Genomic DNA, 20,687 nt, shown 5'->3' on the forward strand with positions numbered 1-20,687 from the left:
GCTGCTGAAACAAATTACCCAAAACTTGGATGGCTTAATACAATAGAAATTTATTTTCTCACAGTTCTGAAGACTAGAAGTCCAAAATCCAAGTGTTGTTAGGGCAGTACTCCTTCAAAAACCTCTAGGGGAGGATTCTTCTTTTGCCTCTTTCAGCTTCCGGTATCTCCAAATGTTCCTTGGCTTGTGTCAACATAAGTCTCATCTCTGCCTTTGTCTTCATATGGCCGTCTTCCCTCTGTGTGTCTTTATCTGTGTCTCTTCTCTTCTTCTTATAAGGGCAGCAGTCATAATTGGATTAAGGCCCATGCTAATGACTTCATCTTAACTTGATTACAACAGCAGAGACCCTCTTTCCAAAGGGTCACGTTTCAAGTATTACATTCACAGCCTCTGGGGATTAAGACTTCAACACGTCTTTTTGGAGGACACAGTTCAACCCATTCCAGGGAGTATGACAGTTAGTGTTTGATAAGAGAAATAGAGCCATTGTGAGTGGTAAGGAATAAGGAGTTTATTACAGTGATTTGACTTTCTGCAATTGTGGGACCTGGTGAACTTGTTAGGCTTTTGTTTTTTTGGTGATGGTGTGGAGTTTGTAGTAGAGGAAGCTGGGAGGGAAAATGGTTGTGAAGCAGAAGTAGCACCTGCAAGAATAAGCTAGAACCCACACCCATCTCCCAGAAACTCCAAGTTCAATGACGTGGGTGACCTGCAGGGGTGGCAGGTGCCCTTCACCATCAGCTCTACCACCACTTGCTCAGAAAGTGGAGAAGCTGAAGGAGATGATCTGGAAGGGGGAGTTTGGGCCAGGATTTAGAGAATTCAATGAAGTTGAAGTTCAACAGAAGCTGGAAGAAGCTGTCCCCAAAACAAGGTGAGCCAGCAGCTCAGCAACCATGGTGTGAGCAGCAGGAATCTTCCAAGAATCAACTTGGCTGTTGCTTTGCTTGTGGGTCCCGCAGAAGTTTCTTCTATTGACAATCTTAACACAAAATCAAATGGAAGAGAATTCTGGGATTTTTAGTTCCCTTTTAGCTAATTTGACAAAGTATAAAGCCACATCAGTCCACTCTTGTCAACTTGGCACCAATATACACCTTTTATAACCATTCATACTTGACAAAAAATAGAATAATAAAATCATTCTTCTGACTTTGTATCCATCTTTGGATATTGTTCATTCCTTTTCTAGGTTGAGTTATGTTCCCCTTTTGATAACCTATAACTTTAGTCCTGAAAAATGGGGTTCACTAATATCAAAACTACTTATAGGAAGTCCTGTGTGGCACAGCAGAAAGGAATCCAACTAGGAACCATGAGGCTGCAGGTTCGATCCCTGCCCTTGCTCGGTGGGTTAAGGATCTAGTGTTGCCGTGAGCTGTGGTGTAGGTCGCAGACGCAGCTCGGATCTGGTGTTGCTGTGGCTGTGGCGTAGGCCATTGGCTATAGCTCTGATTAGACCACCGGCCTGGGAACCTCTATATACCTCAAGTGCAGCCCTAAAAAGACAAAAAGACAAAAAAAAAAAAAAAAGGTATGTTCAAATGTATTTGTATTGAACTCTAACCATATCTACACATAAGCATGTTATTTTTCAGTTATTATATTTAATATAGCTACACATTTCATATCCAATGAATCTGTGTGCTACAACTCTGTTCAGTATGACTGTACTTAGCTGTGTGAGAAATTATCACACTGATCTGTATCACATCTAAGACAAAGGTTCAAATTCTACCTGAAAAAGAAACATACTGACTAGTAATTATGAATATTTTGATCAATATAAATTTATTTTCACGTATTAGTTTCTGAAAATGTTTCATGTTGATAATTGATAGAACGTCAATAAACACAGACTGTTCACATCCAGAATTATTCCTGTCTTAAAATTTTTTTTAAAATAGTGTTATGGGTTGAATTGTGCTCCCCTCTCTCTTCTATCCATTTGTTGAAGTTCTAGGCTCCAGTATCTCAGATTGGGATCTTATTTGGAGATAGAGTCTTTAAAGAGGTAACTCAGTTAAAATGAGGGTAAACCTTAATCCAGCAACTGAAGTCCTTATACAAAGGGGAAATTTGGACACAGGGTTATGCATATAGGGAAGATGATACAAAGACACAGGCAGGAGACAGCCATGCACAGGCCAATAAGATTCCTTCCCGCACAGCCCTCAACAGAACCAGCTCTGCCAATACCTTGATTTTTGGACTTCCAGCCTCCAGAACTGAGAGACAATACATGTCTTGTTTAAGCCACCCAAGCTATGGTACTTTGTTATGGCGGCCTTAGAAAATGAATATAATAATATTCTGAAATACTCGCTTGCATACATCCATGTAAACAGACTTTATTTGCTTTCCTAGAATGCAGATTTTAAAGTTTTGTTTCATTATTATAATCATACAAAATATAAGGTAATTGATTATGAGTTCATTTCTGCTACAAATGAATCTATTTTTCTACAGACATATTTTCTTTGTACTGCTTTCCTTTTAAGTGCCTTAATCTTTAAAATGTTCTTTTATTAGATGTAAGAATTTCTAAAAAAAAGTCAGGTAAAAATGGTAAGGCAAGGCAACTTTAACAAATGTATTTTATACTGTTCATAGACTATATTTAGTACATTCTGCTATTTCCAGGAACCTAAGTGACGTTCTTTAATGGAGTAATTTTATGCTTCCAAAGAAATCACATCTCATTTTCTATAGAATGGATAGGAATTGTTTTTAAGGTGCTGTTAAGAAAGTTGCTACATGAGTGAAAATTACAGGATTATTACTGTTGTACTTATTAGAAATAGACTTGATTCTCCCAAAGCCTATTCTCTTATCTGTAGGTAACACAGAAGAGCTTTTTATACAAAAGGAAAAAGGAGACATTAAAGAATAGAAGTTAACAGTCAAGGAGTTCCCATCGTGGCGCAGTGGTTAACGAATCCGACTAGGAACCATGAGGTCGCGGGTTCGGTCCCTGCCCTTGCTCAGTGGGTTAACGATCCGGCGTTGCCGTGAGCTGTGGTGTAGGTCGCAGACGCGGCTCGGATCCCGCGTTGCTGTGGCTCTGGCGTAGGCCGGTGGCTACAGCTCCGATTCAACCCCTAGCCTGGGAATCTCCATATGCCGCGGGAGCGGCCCAAGAAATAGCAACAACAACAACAACAACAACAAAAAAAAAAAAAAAAAAAAAAAAAAAAAAAAAAGAAGTTAACAGTCAAAAATAAAATAGCTTTGCTCAAGAATAGGAAACCATGAAACCTATGAAAGCAACTGAACATTCATAAGTTTTCACAGGTGAATAAGAAATGTATGGATTTTTCAAGCCATACTGTTTGCCCAGGTTTACTTTTCAGTGAATTGCGATTTGCATCAATGATATTCTGGTATTTAGGATTTGCTTGGATCTGTTGGCTGATGCTTTTTCTAAATATATCTATTGAAATCCTCCTTATAGACATACTTAAAAGTTTTGAGACTTGAATGTGAATAGTTTGGGAAAAAATACTTTTTCTGGAAAAGGAGCACAATTAAAAATAATAGAAAACACGTCTAAATAACTACCTACAGAGATTTGCTAACTAGTTGAAATTGCTCTCAGAACTCATCTGTTCGTTTTCAAATGTTTCTTTATATCATGCCAAGGGATGACATTGTACACTATGCAGATTTTATTAGAACATCTTTACTATATTTTAAATGAAAGCAGGCTTTGAAAGTAGGGTAGCACTTGAGTATTTTCCAAATTATAAGGTAAATCCTTCCCGTAACCGAGCTAGGTCCCTGTGGGGCTCCTGGGCACACAAACCTTTCTCTGTCCTCCATTTCTTGTTTTTAGGAAATAAGCTTCAGCCTTCCTGACCTTCCTTGAGTTCCAAAGGGCAGTTGCTAATCAGGGAAGGGAGGGGGATGCAGAGACCAGGGAGGAGCCGTCCAGAGACAGTAGTGCAGCCCTGGGGCAGGGTCCTGGTTCCTCCTCAAGGAATATGCATAACAATATCTTGGAGCCCTTCTGCAGAACTAAAACCCCTAACAAATGGAAGATGTTAACTATTTGATGAAGCATCCTTCATTCCATAAAGGAGGACCACCAGAACCAGTCCTGGAACCCCTAATTCCCAGCTTTGAAAGACAATGCAAGCTTGCCTTTCCCCTGATCCTTATCTATGGCCCTATTTCCACTCCCCAAACTGTAAAACCACCTCCTAATCTTTCCCAAGGGGGGCACAGTCTTTGAGGCATTAGCCTGCTGTGGCCCCCCTTTGCTTGGGCAAAGCAATAAAGCTATCTTTTTCTCTTTCACTCCAGACACTGTCTTTAAGTTTCTGTTCAGCACTGGTGGAGAGAGGCCAAGTTTCGACAACATTTCTGTTTAAGAAGCTGATAACATGATTAAGTTAATTCCAAGATTCCAGTCTCAAAGATACTTTTAAAATATTTCAAAATTTGAAGGCTAATCCATATTTTCTTAGATTCTGTTTATTTGGTAGATTTTTTCAAATTAGGAGGAAGAAGTAGAATTTGATCGATGTTCCATCACACTGTGGATATAATGGGTCCTTAAAATTCAAGTGGGAACTAATCAGTCTTTTCATTGTACTATAGTATATGCTTGTCTTAAGTCTGCGGTATCTCAAACTGAGTTCTAGATTGGATGTAAAAAAGTGTCTGTAACCCTTCTTTGGTAAATGCTGTGATTAAAATTGTGAAGGAGAATGAAAATTGCATATTTGGGGGTGGGGTAAATTAACAATTAAATTGATCATAATACATTTATTTTAACTTCTCTAGGTTAATGAAAGAATGATATAAATCAAATTGAAATAAGAAATGAAGATGTAGCTTTTAAAATGTTGACCAAGTTTCTTTAATTCTTTTAAAAATAATTTGGTTTTCAATGATCATAGATGATTTTTTTCCTAGAGGAATAGTAATGACTTGATTTGATTATTCAAAATTAACTTTTTATACATTTTTGCAAACCACCTTTGAAGTGACTTCTAAGATACAGGGAGGTTGAAAACACAGTAGACGAGCGTTTAACAAAGCTTATTATGACATAGCTCTCTTTTTCCTTACATGAATATATTCTCAAACAGATTCAGCACAGTGTAAAAGGTTATAAAATGCATACTAGTGGACTTCTCACTACTATATATAGAATAGAAAGTAATGAGGACCTACTGTATTGTACAGGGAAATCTACTCAACACGTGTAATAATGTATATGAGAAAAGAATCTGAAAAGTAGTGGATATATGTATATGTATAACTGATTCATTCTGCTGTACACCTGAAATTAACACAACACTGGAAGCAAACTATACTCCAAAAAAATAAAAAAAAAATAAAATAAAGAAGGCATAGATTGATAAATGCATAGTAGTGTATTTTTATACTTTTTTGATGGAGTTCCATTTTTTTTTAAACCATTAACCTATTTGAGCCTGAATTTCATCAGTACAAAGGATTGTAAAGGTTAAATGTTAGAAATATGTAGCTAAGGCTTCCCATAGTAAGGAAATAATGAATAACAGGAGCTCCTATTGTGGTGCAGTGGAAACAAATCTGACTAGGAACCATGAAGTTGTGGGTTCGATCCCTGGCCTCACTCAGTGGGTTGAGGATCTGGTGTTGCTATGAGCTGTGGTGTAGGTCGAAGACACGGCTTGCATCTGGCATTGCTGCGCCTCTGGCGTAGGCTGGCAGCTGTAGCTCCGATTAGACCCCTAGCCTGGGAACCTCCATATGCCATGGGCGTGGCCCTAAAAGGACAAAAGGCAAAAAAAAAAAAAAAAAAAAAAATTTCAAGAGCAAAATAATTCCATTTGTAGCAACATCGATGGAACTAGAGACTCTCATACTGAGTGAAGTAGTCAGAGAGAGAAAGACAAATACCATATGATGTCACTTATATGTGGAATTTAATATGCGGTGCAAATGAACCTTTCCACAGGAAAGAAACTCATGGACATGGAGAACAGACCTGTGGTTGTCAAGGGGGAGGGGGAGGGAGTGGGGTGGATTGGGAATCTGGGGTTAATAGATGCAGACTATTGCCTTTGGAATGGATAAGCAATGAGATCCTGTTGTATACCACTGGGAAAAATATCTAGTAACTTATGACTGAGCATGATAATGTGAGAAAAAAGAATGTATATATGTATGTGTGATTGGGTCACCTTGCTGTACAGTAGAAAGTGGACAGAACATGGTAAACTGGCTATAATAGAAAAAAAATTAAAAATCATTAAAAGAATAATTCATTATAGTTCAACACATACGCATACATTTGGAAATTCAATACTAAAGATTAAGAAATATTAATAACAGTAGCTTGTGGAGATTATCCAGAACATACACGTTTATAGTCATAGCTTCTACTGCCCCCGGGGGGCTTGTGTGCAAAGAAGTTAAAAGCAAGTCAGGGTAGATCTGTCACTGAATCTAGGGGATTTCTCCCTTAATCCAGTGGTATACTTGGTGACCCTCTCTTGGCCTCTGGTACCCATAAAGTAATTCATTATATAATAAAAAATGGAAGATGAAATGAGAAATGAAAAAAATATGTAATAAAATGAAAAAATACGATAAAAATTGAAATAAAAGGAAAATTAATTATCTCTCAAATAGATGCTCACGTCACAGCCTGCCTGCTTCCATCTCCTTGGAGAATCCACATCCATCCACACTGGAGCAGCTACTTTCATTTCCAACTCTATTTGGTTTTACCCTTGCCAGTGTAGGGCTACTTATGGATAGTGGTTTGGGAAAACACGGATTATCAGGGACCAAATCAAGACCTCTGAGTCAGTCTGGAAAGGACACTACCGTGCAGAGCAGGAAGATGGAAATTACTTTCAGATATTACTAATCTGCACCAGGTTTGCATTGGGATCCTAGCAATAAAGGGTTCTGTATCTTATTACTCATCACTGGAGTCATTTGTTCCCCTTGCTCTTTAATTAACTGCTGTTATTGTAAGAGGACTTTTGTAGTGTTTTCACTTACGTATCGGAAATGATGATCATTCCAACCTGTAACTTCTCTTTGTTGTTGTTCTCTTTCTCCTTAGGGATGCAGATCTGTTCTTGTTAGACACAAGAAAAGTCCAAGCTTTAGATGTGGGTTGGCTTGTCTTTGATATCACTGTGACCAGCAATCACTGGGTGATTAATCCACAGAACAATTTGGGCTTGCAGCTCTGTGCAGAAACAGGAGATGGTAAGCACTGAATTTCCTGTCTTTTTGTGGTGCTGGTATTGACACATTCAGAGTTACAGCTTTTTGTGAGATTTAACCCATGTATGTTTTAAACACACACTGTGCAAGGTGGTGGATTCATTCTATAGGACAGGGAAATATATTCATCGGTTTATCAATTTCTGAACATTTTACCCAACACACATTTCTTGTTCAGCTCTGCAGTTGGGGTGGAGGGTGAAGAAGAATTAGGTACCGTTTCTGCTCTTGGAGTTTTTAGTCTTGTGTCGAAGGCCTGTATGCAAGTAAGTAGCTCTGTTATAATATAACAATACCAAAAGAAAGTGGTGTATAGTGTTGTGGATCTATGTCTTGATTGTGGTGGTGATTGCACAACTATGTAATTTGTAAAAACATATGGAACTGTACACTAAGTGAGGATGAATTGTACCATAGGCAAATGATGTCTCAAAACTTGACTGAAAAAAAAAGAAATGTGTATCAAAAAAGGTGCTAGGGAAACAGACAAGGGAGTACCATAATACACGGGAGGAGGGAGGGTTGGGATGGAACAACAGAGTCAAGAAAAACCACAAAAAATCATATTGAGTTAGGTCTTAACATATGGTCATCATAGCTCAAGGACAACAGCTCCAGAATCACTTCTGGGAGGGGTCTGTAGGAAATCTTCCTTTTTAAGATGCTCCAGAAGTTATTTGTATGTTCACAGGTACTCATGTGCTGTGTGCTTGGCTCAAGCCTGGGGATGAAATGGGGAGCAAATGCAGATGTGGCTTCCCCAGGCTTGCAGTTGAGTGAGGGACATGGAAGGCAGCTCGGGGTTTGATTTAATGCTCGTCGCTACACAAAGAAGGGTCCAGTGGACCTCTGAGTATAGAACAGCGAGTGAATTCGAGCTACAGTCTTCAAGATGGGCTATTAGGGGAAGAAGTTGGAAGGCAGGCATTTCGGACCAAAGTAAGAGAGCTTACAAAGACACAGGTGAGAAGGGTCCTGGCCCTTCCATCAGGAGCTCAGGGAGCCCGAGGCCTTGTTTTCTTTTGATCACTCAGAGTCCAAAAGTTTTAAATTCAAATCTGGACTTCCAGGTAATTTAAAGTTATGTTTGTCATGATAAGAGGAATGAACATTCTTTAATGATTTATTAGCTTGATTAGTACTTATAAAATATTCAGAAGTATACCAGCTGGGCCTATCTTATGCTTTTGCTGGACACCTAAACATGCTAGAGCCAGGTCTAGGGAGGGTAGTTTTTAAAGGGATGATTAGTTAGAGAATGTGCCTTATTCAGGTTTTCTACCTTAATATTTTTTCAGGATCTGGCAATAGAGACATCAGCCCTAGAGTCTTGTCTCTGTTCTCCTTGCTGTATTACACTAATGCTTTGCTTAATAAACCAGAGTGAAGTAAAAGTTGTGTCTGCCGTGGGTCTCTTTCAGGGAGGGTCGTTACAGTTAAGCAGTGGGACCTCACGGTGGCATTGTTACAATCCCATTCACCGCCTGAAAGTAAGACCATAGCCAATGCTATTACTCCAAGGATTGTGTGTATGGAATGATGTTGATAAATGCAAATTAAATATATTCCAGAGTCAGTCTGGTGAAGGCTTCCACGTGCTTCAGATCTTGATCTAGAAAGAGAAAATTCTTACTGAAAGTGTTACAGGCAGCTTTCAGACATTCCCTTCGGCTCCCAAATCCAGACTTTTCCATAGATCTTAATTACAGTGCTGATTTGTTAATTTTGATAAGCAATTCAAATATTTTGAATTGTAGGCTATCTTTCATTTATGGCTTTGAGGTTATCGTTAAGGATTTTCACAGTTCAAGGGTTATACATGTAGGCGGAGAAAAGCACCCATTTAAATAATCTTTCAAGCATTTTTACGGTGTCCAACTACTGTACATTTATGGTCAGAAATGTAACTGGGAAATGTGCATGGCAGGGCCGAGCCAGTCATCCCTTCCCTGGTATGTGGCCCAAACAAGAAAAATTAAATTAGTGGTATGTGCTTCTCTCAGTTTTCTCCTTAGGGATATGTAGAAATGTCTAACCAAACAGCTCAGGAGATGTGCGAAATATGATCGGCCTGTTTCCTTTTAATCCCCTCTCCCTCGCCACTCCATCTGAAAATTCTGAAATTTCTCTTTTGTTTTTTCATTCCTTCTCTTGTATTGCTTCTCTTTCCTTTACGAACCATATAATTTGTTCTATCTTGCTTTCAGTTTATCCTTTTCTCTCTGAAAACTACTTTATGTTTTGTTTACTCTTTTCCTTTGGTTGATTTCTCTTATATTTTATGGATAATTTTATTTTAAAATGACTCGAATTATTTATAGGGGGTATTGGGGAGCCTAAAATAAACTAACATTTCATTTTTTTCAAAGGTTTCCAAATTCTTTATTTAAACGTTAACTTTGAGATACATGGCCTTTCACTGTGATTCTTTAATATTGTCTGATAGGAAAATATTAAAATGGTAAAATATGTTAGGTAAGCTGGCTTTTTATTTTTAAGCAATACTTAAAATATATTTTAACCAGAGTTAGAGCATATACGGCCTTGCAAAAGTAAACGACCCTTCGGGTACCTTAGTTTTATTAACTGCAACCTCACGGAGACTATGTGTGTGGCATATCTCTATAAATATGGATAACCAGATGCTTCACCTTATCACTGCTTCATCATCACCACTGCTGATTTTTTCTTTTTTCTTTTTTTGCCTTTTTGCCTTTTCTAGGGCCGCTCCCATGGCATATGGAGGTTCCCAGGCTAGGGGTCGAATTGGAGCTGTCGCCACCCGCCTACGCCAGAGCCACAGCAACGCGGAATCTGAGCCACATCTACAGCCTACACCACAGCTCACGGCAACGCCAGATCGTTAACCCACTGAGCAAGGCCAGGGATCGAACCCGCAACCTCATGGTTCCTGGTCGGATTCGTTAACCACTGAGCCACAACGGGAACTCCCACCACTGATGATGTTTTTAATGTGATATTGCAGTATTGCTTCAAACAGAAGAGACAGACCAGCTTTTATTTGCAATCATGGATTCAGAATATGTTTATTTCTCAGCAAATTAATTAGAAGTTATGAAAGAATGATACTCAGGAAAGTCTGCTTTCAAATTCATTTGTTGGCTATTATTCATTTATTCATTCGTTCGACCTTAAAGTATTAAGTGCCTATACATGCAGGAGAAAGTGTTAAGGAGACTTTAACCTGGAGGACAGACATCTGTAGCTAATTCAGAAGGAGTAAAGTTCCCTACATGTTAAAAATAATGATTCTATCAAGACACCATAGGAAAACTTAAGAGAGACAGTTAAGTCCAAATGGAACCAAAAGAGCTGTGGTCCAGGTGACTCTTAGGTGAGGTCACCTGGGGAAGATTTCAAGGAATTAAGATGAGGAGGGAAAGGGATTGATGGTGAGAAAGGAGGAGAGAATTCATTCCTGGATGAGGAAGCAATGTGGGTAATTACATAGGATAGCCAAATGGCCCAGTGTAGTCTGGAAAAAGTCCCGATTTGGCTAGAATAACTTTCATGTCTAAGTATGATTGCAGATGCTATTAGGGGAGTGATTTGAAGACAAATCATAGAAGGAACATGACATTCTAACTTACATGTATGTTTTGGTAGCTTGATCGCTACTCATTAAATAACTCGACTTGCTGCATTAATCGGAGTGACATTTTCATGATCACATGTTTGAATGAATATCAGTTTCATGAGATCATTGGTATATATTTCTGGTTCACATTTGGACCCTGGATATTTGTGACAATGAAGGTTGTAGGTATTAAAAATGTTTCGGATGATTATTGAATGAGTTTGTGACTTAGGCTCTTGTGGACCACCTGCCATTGAACATGTTATTCTTTTTCTTTTTTTACTTAAGTACAGTTGGTTTACAATGTTGCATTAGTTTCTTGTGTATTACAACGTGATTCAGTTATATCTGTCCATATTCTTTTTCATATTCTTTTCTAGTATAGTTTATTACGGAATTTTAATATAGTTCCCTGTGCTATGCAGTAGGACATTGTTTATCTATTTTATACACATGAACATGTTACTCTTAAGAAGACATTCCAGGGAGTTCCCATTGTGGCTCAGCAGTAATAAACCTGACTAGCATCCAAGGGGAAGCATCAGGCCAATCCCTGGCCTCGCTCAGTGGGTCAAGGATCCAGCATTTCTGTGAGCTGCAGTGTAGGTCGCTACAGCAGACATGGTTCAGACCTGGTGGTGCTGTGGCTGTGGTGTAGGCTGGCAGCTGTAGCTCCAATTCGACCCTTAGCCTGGGAAATTCCATTTGCTGTGGGTGTGGCCCTAACAAAAAAAAAAAAAAAAAAAAAAAAAAAAAAAAGACATTCCAAATGGTAAATCTGGGGGTGCTTATTAACCAAACCAATTAGGTGTAACACAGGAGGGGAATATTTTTTTTTACCACAAACCATAGTACAGTAGTTAAAATTGTTTCAATCATAAGATGAGGAGAAAGTCAGTGATATATATTATTAAATTTTGTTTATCCTACCCCCACAAAGAAAAAATAGCTAAGAGGTCTAAATCTATTTTGGAAATCAAAAGACCGTTGAAATCAAAAGTAGCGTTATGATCCCTAGAGGACCTGTGGAAAATATGACAGTTTGTGAAATTTTCCTTTTAGAGATTTGATAAATGATCTGCCATGGATTTGGCAGGGGAATTTAAGGATATCCTATTGATTTTTTCTTTCGTGCAGAATAGATAATTCTCTGAGCTCATATGTGCGTTTCAGCTAAATAAAACATACATATGAGCAGCAACCAGAAGAGAAACATTGCTGCTTCTTAAGAGCCAAATCTAGAAATTCCAGACAAGTGGTTGTACCCAGTTGTGCTAAGTCAGTTTCAGAATTCGCAAGTCCTCTCTCATGGTGGAGATGAGAGATCTGCTCCACTTCTGTGATGAGATACTCTCCCCAAATCACAAAGATGCATTAATTATCTTGCTTGTTAGATCTTTATTGAAATTGATAATAAATCTATGGTAATTGCTATCCTTTACATATATATGTACACAGAATTTATTACCCAGGTAGCAATTTAATCTAGCTTTTAAGACTTGGGTTTTCTCCCCGAATGCTATACTTTTTCCTTTTTTTTTTTTTTTTTTTTTTTTGTCTTTTTGTCTTTTTGTCTTTATAGGGCTGCACCCGTGGCATATGGAGGTTCCCAGGCCAGGGGTCTAATCAGAACTGTAGCCGCTGGCCTACACCAGAGCCACAGCAATGCAGGATCTGAGCCGCCTCTGTGACATACACCACAGCTCACGGCAATGCCGGATACTTAACCCACTGAGCGAGGCCAGGGATCAAACCCGAGTCCTCATGGATGCTAGTCAGGTTCATTAACTGCTGAACCATGACAGGAACTCCTATACTTTTCCATTGTTTGATCCTTTATGTAGTTTAAAACTTCCAAGTAAATGAATTCTTTTTTCAAATTTGGGTTTGTAGAGTAATTTAGAAATGGAAAAACAAAGATAGTATTTTGGGGATCATTAGAATGTCTCTTTAAAAACCCTGTGTTTTCAGACATTTTAGGTTTGGCAATATTCAGTGTAAATTTTGCCAATGACTTTTTCTTGTCTATTCAAGCCCACTTATACGTCAAGGAAAATTCAATCCGTATGTTTCTGATTCATTTGTATTCAAGTCACCAAAATGTTGTTTTGTCAGAGTATTGTTTAATGTCCAAGAAACATGATAAGGTTCTTTTTAAAATATAACTCTAAAACCCATTTTTCTTTGAACAAAGTTGTGTCATAATTTCCAAATATATCAAGGTAAAAATTCAGATTTAAAATCAGAGATTTCAAAATCTCACTGAATTTTGTAGCCAAATCAAGAAAATTTTTTTCAGAGATATTAAACTATCAAACCAAATTCATTATCATTAATGTTTAAATATCAAGATATTTATCATTATTGCTATGATAACTGAGATTAAAGTTTTGATACTTAATTTAAATGAGGAAAAATAAATAGAATAGATAGCTCCATGCTGGAGAAGTAAATTCCAAGATGAAATTAGGCAAACTAGATTCAGATCTTGGCTCTGACAAAATGTTTTATGTTTAGCCCTCGCATTAATAAAATAAATGTAATGGTAGATGTTTTCCAAGGACAGTGTGAGCCTGTATTAAACAGTAGTCCCGGGAATATGGGAGGACAGGAATAAAGGTCTTTGGGTTGAACTGGAGGAGAAAATGCACAGAAACCTGCTCTAGGTGGTACTCCTTTAACTTGGGATCAAGTTCTTTTATTGTGGAGGTTTTGCAGATGATGTAAGTGGGTTTTAGATAAATTCACAAATGATAGCCTACTGGAGAAAGGTAAGATTATTGATGTATCTTCTTAAACTTTGAGTTGGAAGCATAGTGTAGAGACAGGTTTGTTATTAGGTACATGTCTAATAACTTTGGTTAATAAAATGGTTTCTCATAGGAAGATTTTAAATATATGAAAATGTATGTAATATAAATATATACATACATAAATATATGATAAACACACACATAGTATGTATATGTGTATGTATATGTACATACATATATGATATAAATTTACATAGTAAATATATACATACATAAATATATGAAAATGTATTTTAAATGTATGAAGCCAATGGAAATGAACACTCAGAGGTATGTGTCATGACCAATTGATTGCTTATATTGGCTAGATATTCATAGGCACTGGAGAATCTCAAATTACTAATACTTAATATGGTAGCTTTTTGAGGCCCAACCATTTTAGTTCTTCAGAAAAAGAGCATGTTTATTTGAGGGATAACTAATTGCATTAATGAATATAAAGGAAACAAGTTTCTTGTCACTTGGTAGGGTAATAAACACGGAAAACTGGTTAAAGGCTGGCCTACATTAACATCTGAAAAATTTCAACTGAGAGATGCCTCAGTGTAAATTATTAGCATTTGGCTTTGGAAACTTACTAGCAAGCCTTACACATAAATGTGACTTCTTACAAAGATAGTAGAATTACAAATAGTGTTTTAATGCTCATAAGACACATGGTTAAAAAAAAAAAATTGAAAGTCTTTGTTAAAGAGTGGAGCCTAATGGCTCCTAATAGATAATGCTAACATTTTTAGCAAATTGCATACAAGCCCCACTACCTAAATGGTATTCCCTATTAAAAAAAAAAAAAAATCAGAAAACTAGGAGTTCTCTGGTGCCCTAGTGGGTTAAGGATCCAGCATTGTCATTGTTGTGACATGGGTTTAATCCGTGACCTAGGAACTTCCACATGCTGCCCAGCGTAGCCAAGAAAAAAAAAAAGTCAGAAAACTGAAGATACCTTGTGAATTGACTGGAAGAATATCACGAAGCCCTCTCTGAAAGTCAATGAAACAAACCCTTGTAATTGTTGTGTCCTCATTATAACCATGCTGGTTAGTAGCTATAGTTCCCAGACATTGAAAAGGGATAAAGTTGCGGCTAGCCCCCCTCCCCCACTTGTTGGTACAGTTTTCTCTATTCCATTTTTAGAAATTATATATATGCATATATTATATATATTATATATATAATATATATGTCAGAGATTTTCTAAAAGCACTAACAATTTAATCTTTTATTTTCACCAACGTTATTGTGCAAACCGTAATTTTAAAAAGTTCTTTACTTTAGTTATCAGTACAATTAAATAGAAAGTGGGTTATTTCAAGACCCAGGGTTGTTACCCAGGGTTTTGCCATGTTCTCTATTGGGATTTTTTTTTGGAGTTTGTTTCTGGAAATTGATAATTGCCACACCTACATTAATAATAATAAATGGGATTAATTATATTTTTCTACAATTTTGAAGTATCGTTTCCTGTTGTTCCTTATTATGTGCTCAGTGATTTAACATACTGATAGACATTTTCTCCAAAATTGCAATATCCTGTGATGGCTCCTAAATATACTGTTAAAAAAAATCAGATTTTTCAAAAATTCTATGACGTCTTTTGAGTTATAGAATATATACTCCTAGTTAGAAAAATATATTCTAGTGTCTGAAGTCCTCACATTATTATATATTAAATAAGTGTAAGTTACTAACTTGCTAGTCTTTTACTTTTATGGAATGTGAGCATGTTTGTGTGAGAGATGAAGAGTTCTTCATGTAATATCTGCTGAAATTTAGTAGGTCCCGGAATCTGCTGCTTGTACATGAAGTATCTGGTTTAACAAGTTTGTTGTGTTATCCTTAGATCCCCCAATACAGTCTTCTTTTACCTCGGGGGAAAAATTCCCCAATTAAGCCCCTGTGTTGTCAGAGGACTATTTATCTGTGTCAAGGGTCAGATGATCTATGTGGCTGCTTAATCTGAATATCAGCTGACATTGTGCTAATAAGTAGCAGAAGAAATTCAGAGATCAAGGGTAATATTTTTCTTTTTGTCTAGCTGTTTTGACTACAGTTTCTCATTTTTATTTATCTAAGTTCAAAAAGTTGAATTATGCCCACTTATCAGAGGATCTCTTAAACATTTTGAGATTTGATAATATTCTCTTCCTTTATCTGAACTTTATCTTATAAAGCAATTAAGACATTTTTGTTCACAAAACCATATGGCTCCCTTTTGCTGAATTTATGGGGATGACAGTTGGTTTCAAAGAAATAAATGAGAGTCTCTACATCCAAGAGACTGCAAGAGCTACATATCCTGCTCCATGTTCTGATAGGAATAAGGAACATATACTTCTATGATTTGTTTTAGGTAAATATTAGTGTAAATGAAGTAGTTCTTTATGTACTGTTTAATGTTAAGGATAATTAGAGCATACTTGCTTGATTTTTGGATGAGTATTTAAGAACAAATGAGGACAGCTGAAGAATAGTTATGTTCAAATACTTAAACAAATACAATGAATAAGTAAAATTAAGCATTTTTCCCATAGTCCAGAAATTAAATCAATGTGTGAAAAGAGGAGATTGAAGACATAGGAAAAAAGTGCCTGAGATGTGAGAGTTAATGGCTGTAGAACTCTTTGTATTGTGAAGAGATGAGCCACGTGTGAATAGAATTCACTGTTTATTTGACATTTTGTCTAGAGAGTGTTACATGTTTTTTTCAACTTGACCTGTACTTTCTTTCTTTTTTTAAAATGATTTTTAATTATTTTTTCCATTATATTTCATTTACAGTGTTCTGCCAATTTTCTACTGTACAGCAAAGTGACCCAGTCACACATATATATACATTCTTTTTTTTTTTTTCTTTTTGTCTTTCTAGGGCTGCACCCACGGCATATGGAAGTTCCAAGGCTAGGGGTTTAATTGAAACTACAGCTGCCGGCCTTTGCCAGAGCCACAGCAACGCAGGATCCTTAACCCACTGAGTGAGGCCAGGGATGGAACCTGCAACCTCATGGTTCCTAGTTGGATTCATTTCCACTCACCACAACGGGAACTCCTAAACATTCTTTTTTTCGCACATTATCCTCCATCATGCTCCATCACAAGTGACTAGATGTAGTTCCCAGTGCTGTACAGCAGTAGAGGTTGTTACAGTGCATGAGATAATTTCCCAGGTAATTGTAACTTATAAGCATATGCTTATGCCTTAAGCATTATACATATATAAATATTGTATTTACAGAGGGTACAGTGAATAGAACTGTACCATCTTTTTTTTTTTTTAAGGGCCGCACCTCTGACATATGGAGGTTCCCAGGCTAGGGGTTGAATTGGAGCTGTAGCTGCCAGCCTACACCACAGCCACAGAAACGCGGGATCCGAGCCTAGTCTGTGACCTACACCACAGCTCACAGCAATGACGGATCCTTAACCCGCTGAGCAAGGCCAGGGATAGAACCTGAGTCTTCATGGATGCTAGCTGAGTTTGTTACCGCTGTTCCACCAAGGGAACTCCAGAACTGTACCATCTTAAGGAGCCTGGTATTAAATAGTTATATTTAAACCAAGACAACATATTATATCAAATCAGAGATGGAGAAACTGATAAAGGGAAGCAAGAAATGCTAGAAATCCTATGAACTTTGTTCTGGGCTAAGTGCGTGTGTGTACAAAGAGGGCAAATACCCAGGCCTAAACAAATTCCCAAGTAATCATGCAAAGGATCAGACAAGTTCACAGTTGAAAATCTATAATTATTAAGGGGTCTAGAGAGCTCATATTACAAATTTAGTAGGATTATATATTTTTTCTTTGAAGTGCTATAATGTTTTTCAGTACCTCAACAAAACACACAACTTAATCTAAATTTTTCCAGAATCTTTTCTTTAAACTTTCTTTTTTTATTACTCAGTGAATTTTATTACATTTATAGTTGTACAAGTGGTTTCTGTTTCTGTCATATTTCTATAGAATTTTAAAAACATTAAAACATGAATTAATCTATGGCAATATGTCAGTTTTTCTAAAAAAAAAAAACTTTTTTTTTTTTTTTTTTTTTGGCATGAGTCAAGCCATGGAGAAATATTTAAAAGATAGCTAAACAAAACAACTGCATTGGTTATTTTGTGTGAATGATTCAGTAGCATTTCCATTGAGAAGACTTCCTGTATCTTTATGGTGAAAATGACTAGATTTCTACTGAAAATAAATATGACATAGATTTCCTTTGGGGTTTAACATCAGTATTGGTTAATTTTCCAAACCCAAGTAAGCTATGACCTACGGGTTTTCTAACTTGTGTAATGACTTCAAAAACATCAGAGAACATAAATCTTTCCTGTGTTTTAGATTTTTGCGATTTTCCCACTGCATAAAAATGAGCAAAATCATCAATATGCCTTTGGCTTGAGTAACTGGACTTAAATATTGGAACACTGCTCAATTTCTACTTTGCTCAACCCAACTCTTCTTAGTCACATACAGTTTTTATAAACTATATTTTATGTGTTTTCAAATGCATTCAACTTAGCAAAACTTGTTTTCTGTCTCTACAAATAGCTGCTTTTTTTTTTTTTTTTTTTAAACCCTCATTTTGGCAGTACTTTTCTTAGTTTTTAGTTCTTCATGTTTAACTCAGGTTTTATTTATTAGGTACATCTTTAGGCCACTTAAAGTACATATTCAAACCACTGTATTTGCTGTGATGGTCAATCAAAATAATATTAATAACTGATGGAAATTAACATTTCCTGAGAACATACTAGATGCCAGGCATTTGGTAAGCTCTTTCAATGGAAGGTTAACTTCATCTTAACTATTTTCCCATTTGGTATATGAGGAAACAGCCTTAGAAAGTTTAAGAATCTTTCCATGAATCTAAAAATGATTTGTTTGGAGCCAGATCTTACATACTATAGCTCTCATAAATTACATGAATTTTTATATAAATTTGAAACTGAAAAAAATGTATTTTTAAAATAATTTCCAAACAAAGCAATGCTATTAATCATGATTGCTATGGAACAAAATTGAATTTTATGTTGGATCTGTTGGGAATTACCTTTGGGTTTTTGTATTTTTTGTCTGCAATTTAATTGTGATCCGAACCACAAAAGGTAATAGCATTTTTACTATGTATTTTTTTTTTTTTTTTGGTTTTTAAATCTAACTAGTTCAGTATTTCTTTTAGCTCCTTACACAATTGTGGTTAATTTGATACATTTATAGACTGAAAAGAAGAAAAAGCAACTTTATTTCCTGCCAGCAGTCAGCTTCAACATGTAATTAAATATAGCCAAATTTAATACCTTTATTTTGAATTTGATGACAAACGTCCCCCTTCCTGTGTGCCTGTGTAGCTCACTGAAGTATTTTGCTAAGTTCTCCTTTCTCGTTTTCTGTCCATCTCTGTTTTACTCTGCAATCCACACTCCCCATCATGGAATCCTCATGGCTACCTCTCCCACCCTCCTTTTTAACTGTCACCTGGTGCTCAAGTGTGTAGTTTCAATCAGGGTGCAGCAAACTCACCTAAGGGTAGGCAAGCATACAGATTCCAAAATCTTTTAATTCACTGCTTTGCAAAAAGTCAGTATGAAGTTTTTTCTCTCATCTCACCATTTTCCTTCCAACAGCGTGGCTGATGGTGACTTGGTATTGCTCCAGCCCTAAAGAGGACTCCCTGCATTGTGTTTTGAGGAGCATGACCTTGAAGTAATTTCCTCCCTGACCCCCAAATTGAAAAGAAAAATCTCTGGCAATGAAACACGTTTTTAATTTGTCAGTGTGCTTAGCTTCGCTTTTTAATATTTCTCCCTATGAGCAGAGTTTAATTGGGTGAGCATGACTGCTTTTCCAAAAACCTCATATTTTGAACAAAATGGTTTGAATGTGATGTCCAGATCTCTTAGTTCTTTTGGAAGAATTGTGATGCTGATGTCTTTTAAAATATCTATATCTATTTTGTTATCTATATTATGTTTTTCCCCGGTTGGTACCCTAAAATGGGTCTCTACGACCTAGTCTTGTATAGTGATTGGTAGAAATAAAATATTTTTTCTTTAAACACAGATTTAATGATAGAATACATTCAATAATAAATTGAAAAAACTTGAATTTGCTGTTTTACTATGTCCATTAGATATACAATGTTTCAAAACAAGGTTTTAAAGGCAATTTCCTTTGTTTTAATTCATAGTATGTGTGTAGTTGAATGAGAGCCACATGGTGAACATAATTGGCTTATCCAAATTTTAGCATCACGACTCAAAAACATACATGAAAAAGAGTTTTGAAATCAATGATTTAAGGTAAGCAGAGACAAACAGGAGTTAGTCCTGCTTCATTATCTGGTGAAAGATGTATTTTTGCCATTTTTTAGATTTCCCTTAATGAAAAGGGATATGGAAGTGTTTGGCTACATCTGTATTTCTGTTTTCGATTTTCCCTAATTCAAAACAGCAACCATGGAGCACCCATCTTGCCAAGCAAATGCCAATGTCAGGAACATATTCCAGTTTTTGTTGTTTGTTATAGTCCCTCTTCTAGGCTCTCACTCTGGTTTGACTAATGATCTGAGGGGTAAATATTTTCATGGTAATATTGACTTAGGGCCTTGAGGAGTACGAGATCCTCCTTGTTCTCATTGGGCAAAGAGTTAACTCGGTCTCTCCCATTGTTCTGCCCACTGTAAATTTAATATTGCTGAACATATTTCTTAAAGACACATTGCAACGTATTTCTTAAAGACATACAGCAAAACAAAGGCAGGGCTGGTTTTGCATCATGAGTAGGGAGCACAGTGGGAAGAAGAGAGAGCCTTTAGTCCATGGAAGGAACTAGCAGTTACTCACTAAACTTGGGCTCACCTCATGGAAGCTCACAGGGACAAAGAAAAGCCAAAACAGAAACCAAAGCATCAATCCACCAAAGCCAACAGTATGTATTGCAAATGAGGATCAAAACTTGAAATTAGAGGGAAACCACTTTTAAAAAAATTTTTTATAGCTGCACCTACAGCATGTGGAAGTTCCCAGACCAGCGAC

General features: G+C 36.8%; 1 protein-coding gene across 1 annotated transcript in view; it reads left to right on the forward strand.

Annotated features, from left to right (window-relative positions):
• BMP5 (bone morphogenetic protein 5) overlaps positions 1-20,687 on the forward strand; it is a 123,507-nt gene that overhangs the window by 71,000 nt on the left and 31,820 nt on the right. The window contains exon 3 of the mRNA NM_001204901.1: positions 7,076-7,224. Coding sequence (NP_001191830.1) covers positions 7,076-7,224 — 149 coding nt within the window. The remainder of the gene's footprint in view (positions 1-7,075; positions 7,225-20,687) is intronic.

This window comes from Sus scrofa, chromosome 7 (genome assembly GCF_000003025.6).
Source record: "Sus scrofa isolate TJ Tabasco breed Duroc chromosome 7, Sscrofa11.1, whole genome shotgun sequence".
NCBI lineage: Eukaryota > Metazoa > Chordata > Mammalia > Artiodactyla > Suidae > Sus > Sus scrofa.